General features: G+C 41.3%; 1 protein-coding gene across 2 annotated transcripts in view; it reads right to left on the bottom strand.

The window, feature by feature from the left end:
• The window catches only part of srgap2 (SLIT-ROBO Rho GTPase activating protein 2), a 96,038-nt gene that overhangs the window by 20,258 nt on the left and 61,957 nt on the right, over nt 1-13,823 (bottom strand). For both annotated transcript variants that reach the window (XM_034681211.1, XM_034681219.1), the window contains exons 4-6: nt 7,326-7,388; nt 2,769-2,972; nt 2,248-2,376 (exon numbers count right to left, since the gene is read on the bottom strand). In XM_034681211.1, coding sequence (XP_034537102.1) covers nt 2,248-2,376; nt 2,769-2,972; nt 7,326-7,388 — 396 coding nt within the window. The remainder of the gene's footprint in view (nt 1-2,247; nt 2,377-2,768; nt 2,973-7,325; nt 7,389-13,823) is intronic.

Here is a 13,823-nt window from a genome sequence, read left to right as displayed (position 1 = left end):
GTCATCAACGCCGACCGGTCTGTGCATTTTGCCCGGTGGAGCATGATGGAGGATAACTACAGAGGCTCTGCAGTTTAGGTGCATGTCACGCTTCTTTTGCTAACAACTCTGCTGGAAACTTGCAACATGTGCAGCCCTAATGTTTCCACAGACGGCACTTGCGCTGAAAAATATAATGGGAGCCCAAAGGAAGAAGTTTACATCAGCTGTAGCCTACTGCAAAGAAGGAAGAAACCTTCTATTAATAGATTCAAAGTGTGAAAAAATGGACAGGTTATTGGATTTAATTGGGATTCCAGCCTCTGGTTTAGCACTTGGAACCCAGGTACAGTTCACCATCAAGTCAGAAAAGCCTGAAGTTGCCAAAACATGATTCTATCCTCACATAAAGGAATAGAGATTGTTAAATCAATACCAGGATCAAATCGGCTAGTATCGGTATCAGCAGATACCAAAGCCCAGGTATCGATATCGGTATGGGGACCTAAAAAGGAGGATCGGTGCATCCCTAATCTTTACAGCAGAAATAAACATGTTTACAGCCTGATACAAAAAACAAGTGTAGTCTGGATAGCTCATTTCTCAATCGGTACACTCTGTACGGGGGGTGAATTTATTTCTAACGCAGCAATTTCAAAGATATTGAGATTACGAGTCTTCCAATGAGAGGCACAGCTGACTTGATTGACAGGCGGGAACACTGTAGCTGTTGGCTAGGAGGCTCAAAGCCCGCCTCTTTACATCACAATCACTGGACAGCAGCAATATGGCTGCCACCGCCACCGATTGGCCTCAAAACAGTGCTTCAGAAACAGATGGGTGACGTCACGGATACTACGTCCATATTTTATACAGTCAATGGAAAATACATGATCTTCGTGAAAAGTAGCATTAATGATAGATTTGTTACATTTAATTATTTCAGATTGCAAAGGTGGTCAAAAGGACAAATAGGTGTGGCTGATGGATGCAACTGAACCCTTATCTCTCACTTATGTTGAAGAGCTTCAGAGATCATTTATTTTATGTGATACAGATTTCAGAGTTTTGATAACTGATATTTTGCTTGCTCTAAGTGACGTTTCATCCTTATATAGCACAGCACTGTTATTGGTTTCTTACATCATGTGATAAACTACCTGAATTTGGATCTTTATAATCAATATAAGATAAGATAAGATACTCCTTTATTCGTCCCACAACGGGGAAATTCATGGAGTTACAGCAGCAAAAAGAAAAAGAAAGGTGTACAGTACAAGAATTTCAACAAGAATATATATAGAAAAGAAATGTCCATCAGAGACAACAGCTTGGCCATAATTCTCCTGTCAGCCACCACCTCCACAGGGTCCAGGAACCCTATTATACAATAACTGTCAATAGTAGCCTAATACATTGATGGGAGCAGCACATGCACATGCAGATTACACCACTGTTTTCTAACAGCATAGAGGATGACATTTCTGGTAAAGAGAGTTAATATTTTTCAAGTTAATAAATCATGGTATAAGTTTGCCTCATATACAATTATACTTGCTTCTACCTGAAACTTAATTAAGACCAATCAGAGCATTTCCAATACTGGTATCACTATCAGAACAACTCCATGTTGTATGCCTTTTAAAGTTTTGTCACTTCATTTACTCTCACAGAAACTGCTGGATTGCAGGTCTCACCAACATGTAAACAGTAATGGCTCAGATAACACTGACACACTCCTCTTGGGGCAAGTTCTGCAACTTCCACTGATCCTTATTTGACCAGTGGAAGTGGATCAGTGGAATATTTCCCATGCATTTGAGAATTTCTATCGTTTCTTTAACACACAACCACATCCTGCTGAGTTTCTGGCAGTAGTTGGAGGTATATTGAATCAATTATGTATCAAACTGATGACATTTCAGTCTAACCCCCTCCAGCCTAACACCCCCCTCTGTGTAGGGGTTAGATCAGGTTGAGTTCACAGAGCGACATCACCGCTCTGATGTGACGAGCGTTTGGAGGCAACGAAACAAAGAGAGGAAAGCATGCAGAGAGGGAGACCACTCTACTGCCTTCATTAGCAGCACTGACGCTAATGTGAACAGACTCACAGAGGGGCCACCACTGGCTAAGACACACACACACACACACACACACACACACACACACACACACACACACACACACACACACACACACACAATAATAGTGTCTACAATATGTTGGAAAAATGTTGACCTACAAAAAGAGTGTGTTTAGACTCACATCAATGATGTCGGAGAGGTCGTGGATGTAATATTTGAAGACACAGCCGTTGGTGGCCTCCAGTGCTAGCAGGTACTCGTTCCTGGCTTTGATGGCCTTCAGCCTGTTCTCTGTGTACTTTGCTTGTCTCTAATAAGAGAAGGAGAGAGAAAGAGAGAGAAAGAGAGAGAGAGAAGATTGCAAGGATCAAAACAAAAAGGGGAGAGGGAGACAGGGGGAGAGGAGAGGAGCAGGAGAAGGAGAGGGTAATAGGCGTTAGATTGAAACACCTCAGTATTGATTATGGATAATAATACAAAGTGCAGAACCATGTTTGTGTGACAGGCCCCAGCTGTGGCAGACAAGGTTAGCAATAAGCCAGCCGTGCACTTGTAAATCATTCATGAGAGAAGCACATTGTGAGTCAGTATGACAACAGGTGAAACAGCCTCCCCCCCTCTCTACTCTTTGCCCTCCATTCTCCATCCTCCCCCTCTCAGTCTATCTTTCCTCCTCCTCTTCTTCTTCCTCCTCCTCCTCACCTTCTCCTTCATCTTCTCGATCTTTTTAACACTGGAGCGCCGGACGGGCTTCTCGTCCGTCTTGATGCTGGCCAAGGTGTCGGGGGAGCGCGGCGTCTGGCGGTCGGAGCGTCCCATCTGCTTCTCCTCCTGCTTCTCCGCCTCCTTCAGCTTGGACTCAGCGTTGATGCTGTCAGTGTTGTACATGTGGTACGTCTTCATCACCTGGGAACAGGGAATGCGACATGCAGGGAAATAATTAAGCCTGTGCTTTCCCATTGTGTTTCTCTACTTTAATTACTTGGCTCTGGATTGTAAAAAAGGGATTATACACCCGTCAGAATAATGGAGGAGAGAGGAGAAACGAGGCTCAAAATGCAGACATGTATTTTTTTGGGGGGAAAAGAACCTCCAGTGCTGGCATGTAAAAAATATTGCTGCAAATGAGCCATAGCTTCTGCAACTGTAAGACACTCCAGGGGTTTGACATGGCTGTGTAAGTCTGACATAAAGAGTTAAACACATGAAACGAATGAGTGAGTGCAGTGTCAGCCTTATTTCATTGACCACCACCACAGCCATCATTGAACTGCTCTAACCTCTCCACAGCACTGGAGACAGACACACACTGCTCTGTGTATGAGTTAGCATGTGAGCACGTGCGCGTCACTCAAACCAGATCTATTTCTATCTCTTACTATATGCTATAATTACAGCATAAGATCTGCTTTTGTGGGCCTGGCTGAACTGAGGCCATGCAGCTTGTTGTAGTCAGAGCTGTGCGGTGGGAGGAAACTTTGCCCACACACACGTACACACACACACGTACACGCACTGAGACAACAGACAGTGAAATGCACTCTATTTGGCAGTATTATGGCAATGAGTAACCAGACATTATGATGCCCCTGACAGCGTGAGAAGACCAAAACAACAGACATTGGAGGGGATGTCTGAAATATGAGCGATCAGATGAGGCTCTCGGTTTTGGAAAGTGGCTTACATAAGCATGAGAGTGCAGGATATTTTAAGTGACATTTAGCTTTGCTTGGTAAAACCTGTTTTTGTCAACAAGAGTCTAAGACTAGAGTAGCAGCTCTGTCAGGCCATATTTAGGCACTGTGGTACTTTGAGCTAAATGCTGAGGTCAGCAGATGCAGACATACTCACAATGACAATGCTAATGAGGTGTAATATAAGCAGAGGTGGGTAGTAACGAGTTACATTTACTCCATTACATGTACTTAGGGATGGGTACCGAATTCAGTACTTTTATAGGTACCGAGTACCGACTAACGTAAAATCAAAGGGTACCATGTTTCGGTACCTAAACACATCCCTGCGACTGTGAGGGAATGGAAGAGGAGGCGAGTTTCCATATTTTCGCCCTGTAATAAAGAATGATCGGGTGGACATCTCTGCTCTCTGCATCTGCGCGGGAGCGCGCCAAACGGAGCCTGCAGCTGACGGGCGCGTGCACTCACTCTCGCTCCGACTACCTGCCCTGTTTATAACAGTTTCTGTGTGCGTGAATGCCCAACAAGTAAGTTGTGTGTCCTGTTATTATCAAGAGACGGAGAACTGACTTTTCCCCGTCCTCAGGCATTCACCTGTGTTCATTGATAAACTCCCAAAAGAGCAATTAGACACCAGGAGCACGTGTCAGCTAATATATCTAATCACCTATATAATCCTGTTTCTGTTCATGTCATGTTAAATTAAATAAATATGTTAAATTAAACATTTTTTTTTTTTAAATTAACATTTATTACCACATAAAAACACAAAAGTACCGAAAATTGCTACCGTTGAGTACCGGTACCCATTCCCAGGTACCGGGTATCGGTACCGTATCGGTTCAAATGTGAAAGGTACCCATCCCTACATGTACTTGAGTAGTTTTTTCAAAAAATTGTACTTCTGAGAGTATTTGTTTTGCAGAGTACTTTTTACTCCTACTCAAGTACATTTGTGTTAAAAGGAACCCCGACTGTGGGGACTAATAGGCATAAATCTGCTTGAATGTTTGTCTCATACTAGAATGCTTTGTTTAATAGACATAAAGAATTGTTATTTCTTTAAAGAGCGAAATTTATAACACATATTCTAACCTACGAGCGCAATGCATGCATGGTTGATGACATGTAATGTTTGCGTCTTGCCGAGCCTCTGGTTTTCGCCGTGTTTACTCGCTGGCTTTCAGGAGCGTGAAAACCATGATAATGCCACACTGTATGTGCTGCGTTTGGGTGTAATTTCCAGTCGAAGGGAAACAAGGGGACTGGTGTAAGTCTACACAGCTTTCCGAGAGACAAAAAGAGAAGAAAGGAGTGGGAAATTGCTTGTGGACGTACACAACTTCCGAAGGACCGGTGTTGTATGGAGCTCTGTGTCCTCGTTGAGATTTGTTCCCCTAGTCCCGCCCCAGTCCGAAATGGCCCGAATGGCGAAGGAAGCGCACGTTCACAAAAAGCTCACCACCCGACCTGTTGCTCTCGTACCACAGAGGCACTGTGGAGAGATCTAAGGTTCAAAACTGACTTTTTAAGCGAGTTTTATCTGAAGATGTTGCATTGTAGAAAGGAAATCCAAAATTCATGACTGTCTAGTTATATTTTTAAAGTTGGACACCAGCACATATGTTTGTGTTTCTATGTCTTTATTAACACAACCAACTACTGTTATTGCTATCAATAAAAAAAATGTTATATTTGTGAGAGACTTTTCATTTTGAATATAATGGACATTTGGAAGAAAGTGTGCTCATTCATTTATAGGATAAATATAAATTGTATTTTATCATATCTGTCTTAAATCCAGCTCCATTATAGCAGGTAAAGCACATCCTGACAGCTTGGAATATTAATGTCAGATTCTGTTGCCCCTCTGTTCCATGGGAAAGGAGGCTCACACATCTTTCAAATTCATACTACTGACTTCTTTCCCCACAACAAATAAGTGCTGTAATTTTCAGGCTATTTAAAACAGGGGGAACGCATCCTGACAGCTTGGAATATTACTGTCAGGATGCGTTCCCCCTGTTTTAAATGGTCAAATTAAATGACATCAGCCTGAAAATCACAGGACATAGCTGCACTTTTATCATATTATTTTAGCCTGTACATATTAGTCATGCCTATTTGTTGTTCTTTTGTATTTATAGCTGATGTTATTATTTTATTTCATTTTTATTTATAGGTCCTATTCTTATGCCTTGTACAAAGAGAGCACAGTTTACCTAAATCAAATTCCTTGTGTGTTCAAGCATACCTGGCCAATAAAGCTGAATCTGATTCTGATTCTGATTATCTCTGCTCCAACTCAAGAAAATTAGACATACACTGAGAGGTTTCCCTGACAAAGTTACAAAAGTATGGTCTCCATTTGTTGAATTTATAAAAGGAGTTGACTCTGATGCCTGCTGACTGATGCCCACTTGCTTGGCCTGTTTGCTACTGTTAACAATGCTTATGTATTGTTAATCTACTGGATTTTTTTTTCCTCAATAAATCTGGGTGTTGCCTTCTTTGCTACTTGTCAATGTGTCAATTGTTATATTTCACTTAATGTCAGATTATCACTCCTTTTTCTGATTGATTGATTGATTGATTGATTGATTGATTGATTGATTGATTGATTGATTGATTGATTGATTGATTGATTGATTGATTGATTGATTGATTGATTGATTGATTGATTGATTTTTCTATTAATATTCTTTTTTTTTTCATTTTTTTTTTCATTATTATTAGTATTGCCTTGTCATTTTGGTTATTTCTGTGTATTCCTCCTCCTGAATCTCCTTTGTTGCTCTGTATTTAGAATGTGCTCTTGGTCCGGGGGTTGGGTGGGGTTAATGTGGGTTCTGTTTGTACGAGTTCAATATGTTGATATGTGTGTGTTCATGTTTTTATGTTGCATAAACCCAAAACTTCAAAAATAAAGTTGACATTTTTTTAATATATATGTGCATCAAATCCCATGGAAATAATACCAGCAGTTTCAGGGCATTAAAACCATACATTTAAATGTGAACCTACTCGGAGAGATTTAAGGCAACAAGAGCTGTTGATAAGATAAGATGAGTGATTCATCCTCTTGGGAACAGGAAACAAAGTCTTAAGGCAATCCATCCAAGAGTTTAAATGTGTATGTGTGAGCAAAGTGAACGGGTTGAGTGACAGCTATTATATTGAGTAAAGCTGCTACTGTGGCTGATAATCCTTAATCCTCAAATCATTGTTTCCAAATTGCCTCCCTAATCTCCATGTAAGGTTTTTTATTTGTCTACAACACTTTCTCTATGATTTCCAGTTGTCAGATTACATTTCGTTAAGTTTATGTATAACACATGTGCATGGTTATATACTTTTCATAATATTGTCTCTGCAGTAATGTTCTCTTGATTTATGGTTAGAAAGTGAAGGGCACATTTTTTTTTACATTTCCCCACTCCTGTGAGGACTAGACTGCTAACCCTGACGCCAAAGGTGCAATGATCTCGACAAGGTGCAAAAGTTCACAACACATAATTATGGAGCCACATAATGTGGCTGCAATGTCAGTGGTTTCTCTTACCGTGTAAAGCTCATTAAGAACTTTCATCAGGTCCTCTTGCAGCTGTACACAGACCTCTTTGCTCTAAAGAGACAGAGAGAGAAAAAAAAAAGATTAATGTGAATAAAGAGTCTCAACCATTAGCTCAGAGTCATTACTTGCGGGGTCTATCACCCGTCCATCTAAGCGGTCCTCTCTGTCAAGTAAAGACAGCAAAACCCACTCAGTCAGATCCATCCGTCAAGACTAGATTTTCAGGCTAATAGGAGTGGAGGAGTCGCTGGCACAGATAAACGAGCGGGACAGTAATGGAATCGACGGATGTGGAGTTTAAGGAGGGAGCTATAGATACCAATCTTTACGTGTTGGCAGGGAGGGGAAAAGAGCAAGACAAGAGAGGGAGAGAGGACGGCAGAGGAAAGACGGAGGGCGGGATGATGAAGCTGCAAAAGATAGAAAAGAGACAGAAGAGGAAGGACAGGAGAAGTAGAGGCTCAACCGGTGCAGACATAGGTGCTGAGAGACTCTAGTGAATGATGATCTTCACACTAACACAGAGAACAAAAAGAAAACACCATCTGAGTTTATCTTTTGAAAGAAAATGTAGTGCCAAGTCATTTCCCTATAGAAAAACTATAGACACTAATTGTTATGAAGCAGCCAAATACATAATGAGCTTTATGAAATGGGAAACATTTACTTCATTAAAATGTGAGATTAAACAAAACCCAGTATACACTCCCCATTTGAACAAACTAGTTAATGTGATAGCAGCATTTTCTAAATTAGTTCAATAATTAAATGATTTATTTTGTGTCATCTGCTGTTTTGGCATTAATTGTTTTTTCTCTTCATTCCAGTGAGGTGTTATGTTGTCGAGTTGTGCATGTTGTTGAGCTGTGCTATTTATTTTGACGTGTGCTGCTGACCTCTTGGCCAGGTCGCTCTTGTAAATGAGGTCTTGATCTCAATGGGACTCATCTGGTTAAATAAAGGTGTCATATTCATTTGTCCTTACTCATTGTGTTCATTTTTAACCTGTACTAAAAATCAAAAAACACCAAACACATAAATCAGTCCACTCCTGAGGCGCACATTCCTACAGAAGTGTACATAAACACACACAATGATGCATTCACAGCTGATCTTATAAGTGACATCAAAGTTAAAGGACTCTTTCAACCATTTAAGCCGATCCAATCCTGGTATTGATTTAACAGTCTTTATTCCTTAATGTGAGGATAGAGAATCATGTTTTTGCAACTTCAGGCTTTTCTGACTTGATAGTGAACTGTACCTGGGTTCCAAGTGCTAAACCAGAGGGTGGAATCCCTTCATTTCAAGGATCTGGAACAATTAAATCCAATAACCTGTCCGTGTTTTCACACTTTGAATCCATTAATAGAAGGTTTCTTCCTTTTTTGCAGTCGGCTACAGCTGATGTAAACTTCCTCCTTTGGGCTCCCATTATAATTTTCAGCGTGACTGCCATCCGCTGCACATGTTGCTGGTTTCCGGCGGAGTTGTTAGCAAAAGAAGCATGCACCTAAACTGCAGAGTCTCTGTAGTTATCTTCCAGACTGGCCAGCGCTGATGACGTAGGACAGGGGTTCTCAAACTTTTTGGGGCCAGGGACCCCTTACAGGTGAGAGCATTTTCCAAGGTCCCCTCATAATTGTAACATAGATTAAGCAGAAGCTTCCTACCATTCTCACTCTTAGATGCCCTTGGAACTATTTGTATTGTAAAACTTCTCAATCTAAATACTTCAGATCTGTTCCACAGTGATAAACAGAAAACACTTCACCAGCTGTGTTTCAGATGTCAATTTAGCTTGGCTGGCTTCATAGCTTCGTTCGCTAGCACCTGAAGACACATGACGCATTTTGGTCTCCTGTCACTGTTCTCAATAAAAAACAAACTCTATATACCTGTCGTCATATAGTCTTAATTTAGCTAGCTTGGGCTTAGCATCACTTGACCATGTGAACTGATTTAGAAATGGCTCCATGCTTGCTAGCTAGTAAGCAAAGCTAAGTAGTAGCAGGAACAGTTGTGACCGGAGTGAAGTGTGAATGAGTGATACGTGACAGATTGATTTGAGTGTCACAGTCATATCAGTTTCTATTGGACCAAAGCTAACTAGGGTGGGAGTAATGGGCACAGTATGCTAGTTTCATTGGCGCAAATGGTCCTCATCTGTATATATGTTGTTTTTAATGACACAGCATTTAAAAAATGTATTAGAATTGTTTTATATTTATTTCACGGACCCCCACGCTATGGTTCGCGGACCCCCAGGGGTCCTAGGACCTCACTTTGAGAACCACTGACGTAGGAGACACACATGGCTGTTGTAAACACAGAAAAGCATAGAACTGAGATGAATAGATCTGCTTTATGGATCGGCACTATATATCGGCCCTTTGTCACCGATATCTGATCTAGCTTTTTGAGTCCGATCTAGCCGATACCAGGATCAGATAGCTGCATCCATAGATGCAAGAGATGTCTAATCTAGCTCCAAAGGAACAAGGAATAAATGTTGCACACAGCTTCACAGAAAAGAACTGGCTTAACTTGAAGCAGACAGGTAAGTGAAAGCCAAGAGGGGGTGCCAAAGGAGACATAAAAGAGGGGGTACAGAAATAGCAAAGAAAGTCAGATAAAAAAATAAATTAAATGAAGGAATGCAAAAAGGAAAAGCAAGAACAGATTTCTACAGTGAATGTTGAGCGTCTGTCTTCAACTGGAGGAGAGCAAAGAATGCGTTGGGGTGTAGTGAGGGTGAAGAGGTAAGGGAAGCCTGTAAAAAGAAGTTGTAGGGGATAAATGTTAAGGTAAAAGGGTTGTTCCGAGTGACAAATGGAAGGAAAAGCAAAGGGAAATAAATCGTTTACATGCTGCAGGAGAAAAAGGAAACAGAAATCATATTTATGACTCAATGTGGGAGAATTTAAGAGAGCAGGAAGGTCAGGAGTGTGGCGATTGCTGCAGAGGGAGGAAGGCGGCGTCAGAGAAGAGATTTACGGCAGCGCAGTATAAAACTGAGGTAACAGGATAACTGAGTTTGTCCCGCCCTTACTCTTTAAAGTGCTGTAGGACGCTCATATTAGGTGACAACAAGCCAGACCGCGGCCAATCCAAAAGCAATCAGCCATGACTTAGTCCTCCTATATATCTAACTGTGGATCTTGACCTTTGCCCTTCTTGTCTTGCCTGTGGTCGCATGTCTGGCTCAGCAGGACTGCAACAGGAACTAGTTACTAGCCTGCTTCATTACCCCTGATGTCTGCAGTCCAGGTTGAGACCATGGACTAATTGAAATAGTTTGACTCATTACAGCTTCCTGTCTCTGTGTGACAAACTCTCACAATGGTTATATCTGTGTGAGCTTCCACACTAGCTGGGATGAAAGTGTTGTCCATCTCTAGGAGGTGTGTGCATGTGTGTGTGTGTGTTTGTGTGTGTCACAGCCCCTGGCACTACTAGCATTCGTGCCACTGACTGGAGATGTCGTATAAGGACTAATTATCTACTTAATTAGCCATCAGAGCTCCCTTTGTGTGTATGTGTGCTGCCTGTTTATGACCCACACTTGATGGAAGCCACCCCGCATGCCAAAGAACATCCAGTGTGATAAAAATGGAAATCAATGCCCATGACTCGACAAAGAGGGAGAAAAAAATGTAAGAAAGAGTGCTTCTGTGTTTGTTGATTGTGTGTACATTCTCACAGCCAGAGATCAGACTGCAAATGTAGCTCAAAGACAACCCATCAGGTTTTAATTCAGCAGCCTTTGCCAGGAAAATTCACTGTATTCTTATGTGGCTTTCTTTAAACCCTACCTTAAAGTATCTACTATGTGTGCAAACAAAAGCAGATAAAGGGTTTGCATTATACAACTTGTTTACAAAAAAAACGTAGATTAAAGATGAATTTCTGCTTGTATCTCAGTGTGATCCCTCTTGTCTTGCCCCCTCTCTCTGCTCTCAGCATCCTCAGTTCCCTCTTTTCTGCTCTTCCTTCACATCTCATTTTTCTTGCCGTCTCTCTTCTTTTTCATTCAGACAAGCAGGGCTGAGATCAGGGTGCGCCGAGACGATTGCCTGCGTATGAACCACATACAACACAAACTCTACTGGCCCTGAGGTTTCGCTGACTCGCAGTCAAGTCAATAAATCAGACATGACAGGAAAAAGATGCAGCACGGACAGGACAGAGCAAAACATGACACAGATTCAGCTTATCAGACTATGGCTGCAACTGTGATGCTACTTTTAAATACATCAGTCGATACTGTGCCCGTAAACAAGCACTCAATAATGTAGCAGAATGTTATTCCAACAAACACATTATAAACTTAAACCTCAGTTCTTAAAGCTACACAGTTTCCACCCTTCATATTTCATATTCAGAGGGGAAAGCTCAAATGCTGTTATTGTCACACAACTGTGATGTGAACTGTGTGTGTGAAACAAGGTATCTGACAAATCCCTATCATTTCAATGCTTCCTTACTGCAATGAAATATAGGAGGGACATCAGGCCACATTTCAAGTTAAACAGCATATTTGATGAATGTTTAGCTGGCTTACTTTTACTTGTTACCTCCAGGTTAGATTACTGTAACTCCCTCTTATCAGGCTGCCCCAATAAGTCTCTAAAGATTCTTCAGCTAGTTCAAAACGCCGCAGCTTGAGTACTGACTAAAACTAGGAAGAGGGAGCACATCTCTCCAGTGTTAGCTTCTCTCCACTGGCTCCCAATAAAATGTAGAATAGAATTTAAAATCCTTCTTTTAACCTACAAAGCCCTTAAAAATCAGGCACCCTCGTATCTTAAAGAGCTCATAGTGCCCTATTACCCCTCTAGAACTCTACGCTCCCAACATGCAGGCTTGCTAGTTGTACCTAAAATCTCTAAAAGTAGTATGGGAGGTTGAACCTTCAGTTATCAGGCCCCTCTCCTTTGGAATCATCTACCAGTCAGGGTCCGGGAGGCAGACACCCTCTCCACTTTTAAGAGTAGACTTAAAACTTTCCTTTTTGATAAAGCTTATAGTTAGAGCTGGATCAGGCTTGGACCAGCTTTTGTCATGCTGCTATAGGCCTAGACTGCCGGGGGAACTGGCACACTGACACACTGGGATCCTAGCTCACCCTCTTCCCCCAACCCCTTCATCACTTACTTTAACTCTGCCTGTCCCATTAAAGTTACTAACCATAGACCTTTCTGGAGTCCCTGAGCTCCATTGTCTCGTAGATTCCTCTGAGCTGCCGTAGACGTCCTCCTGCTGTGGACGTGCTGGACTCCAGCGGCAACAGCTTCTACGACTCGTCTCATCACTATCACCTCTCTCTCTTACTCCCCTCTATCTGTCTTTCCAGACCCAACTCAGTCGAGGCATGATGGCTGTCTAACATGAGTCTGGTCCTGCTGGAGGTTTCTGCCTGTAAAAGGAAGTTTTTCCTCTCCACTGTAACTAGCTAAATACTGCGATGTGCAATGCTCATGATGGATTAAGGTGGGGTCAGACTGAGTCTTACCCTGTCTTGGTGTTGGGTCTCTGTTCATAATTTGACATAGAGTGGTCTAGACCTCCTATGTTTGTAAAAGCGTCTTGAGATAACGTTTGTTGTGATTTGGCGCTATACAAATAAAGATTGATTGATTGATTGACTTCATGTTCATTTGAAAAGGGACAAGTATGAAGGAAGTAAACTAATTTGCAATAAAAGCCAGAAGGTCAACAATGAACACCTAAAAACAGACAGTGTGAAACAAACTAAAAAAAACTACACAGATATGAGAATAAAGAAATATCAATAAAACACTGTGAAACAGGAAGCAAAAAATGATTGAGTCCTCTTATAAAAATTGTACCAGTAGTGCAATATTTTTCAGAAATAATCAAAGATTGAGGCAGCTAGTACCTTTAATGGTCCAAGGAACACAGAGATTTATTTCTGTCAAACAAGAAGCATTTCAACCACCTGTCCATTGTTATCACCCTGGGTGCACTTTTATTAGCATGCAAATGTATGTGAACAATTGACTTCAACAGACGGAGGCCTTGTGGTCCAAGCGTTTTTTCAAATAATATATTTTATGAATGAATATGCTCAATTTGGAAATAGTGTCCTATTTTATGTTGCATTGAAATAAACTCTATAACATTTACTTGTAGTGGTATCATTTGAATGTCTAGGTCAGGGGTGTCAAACATGCGGCCCGCGGGCCAAAACCGGACCCCCAGAGGTTCCAATCCGGCCCGCTGAACGACTTTGTAAAGTAAAAAAATTACAAAGAAGATATCAGAATCAGAATCAGAATCAGCTTTATTCGCCAGGTATGCTTGAACACACAAGGAATTTGACTTTAGTAAACTGTGCTCTCTTTGTACAAGGCATAAGAATAAGAATAAGAATAAGAACTACAATAAAAAATATAATAACAATAACCATATCTATAAATACAAGAAACAAAAAATAGGCTTGACTAATATGTACAGGCTAAA

The sequence above is a fragment of the Notolabrus celidotus genome, chromosome 1, assembly GCF_009762535.1.
Source record: "Notolabrus celidotus isolate fNotCel1 chromosome 1, fNotCel1.pri, whole genome shotgun sequence".
Lineage (NCBI taxonomy): Eukaryota > Metazoa > Chordata > Actinopteri > Labriformes > Labridae > Notolabrus > Notolabrus celidotus.
The sequence above is the reverse complement of the archived record's forward strand: the minus strand, read 5'-3'. Positions and strand labels throughout refer to the sequence as shown.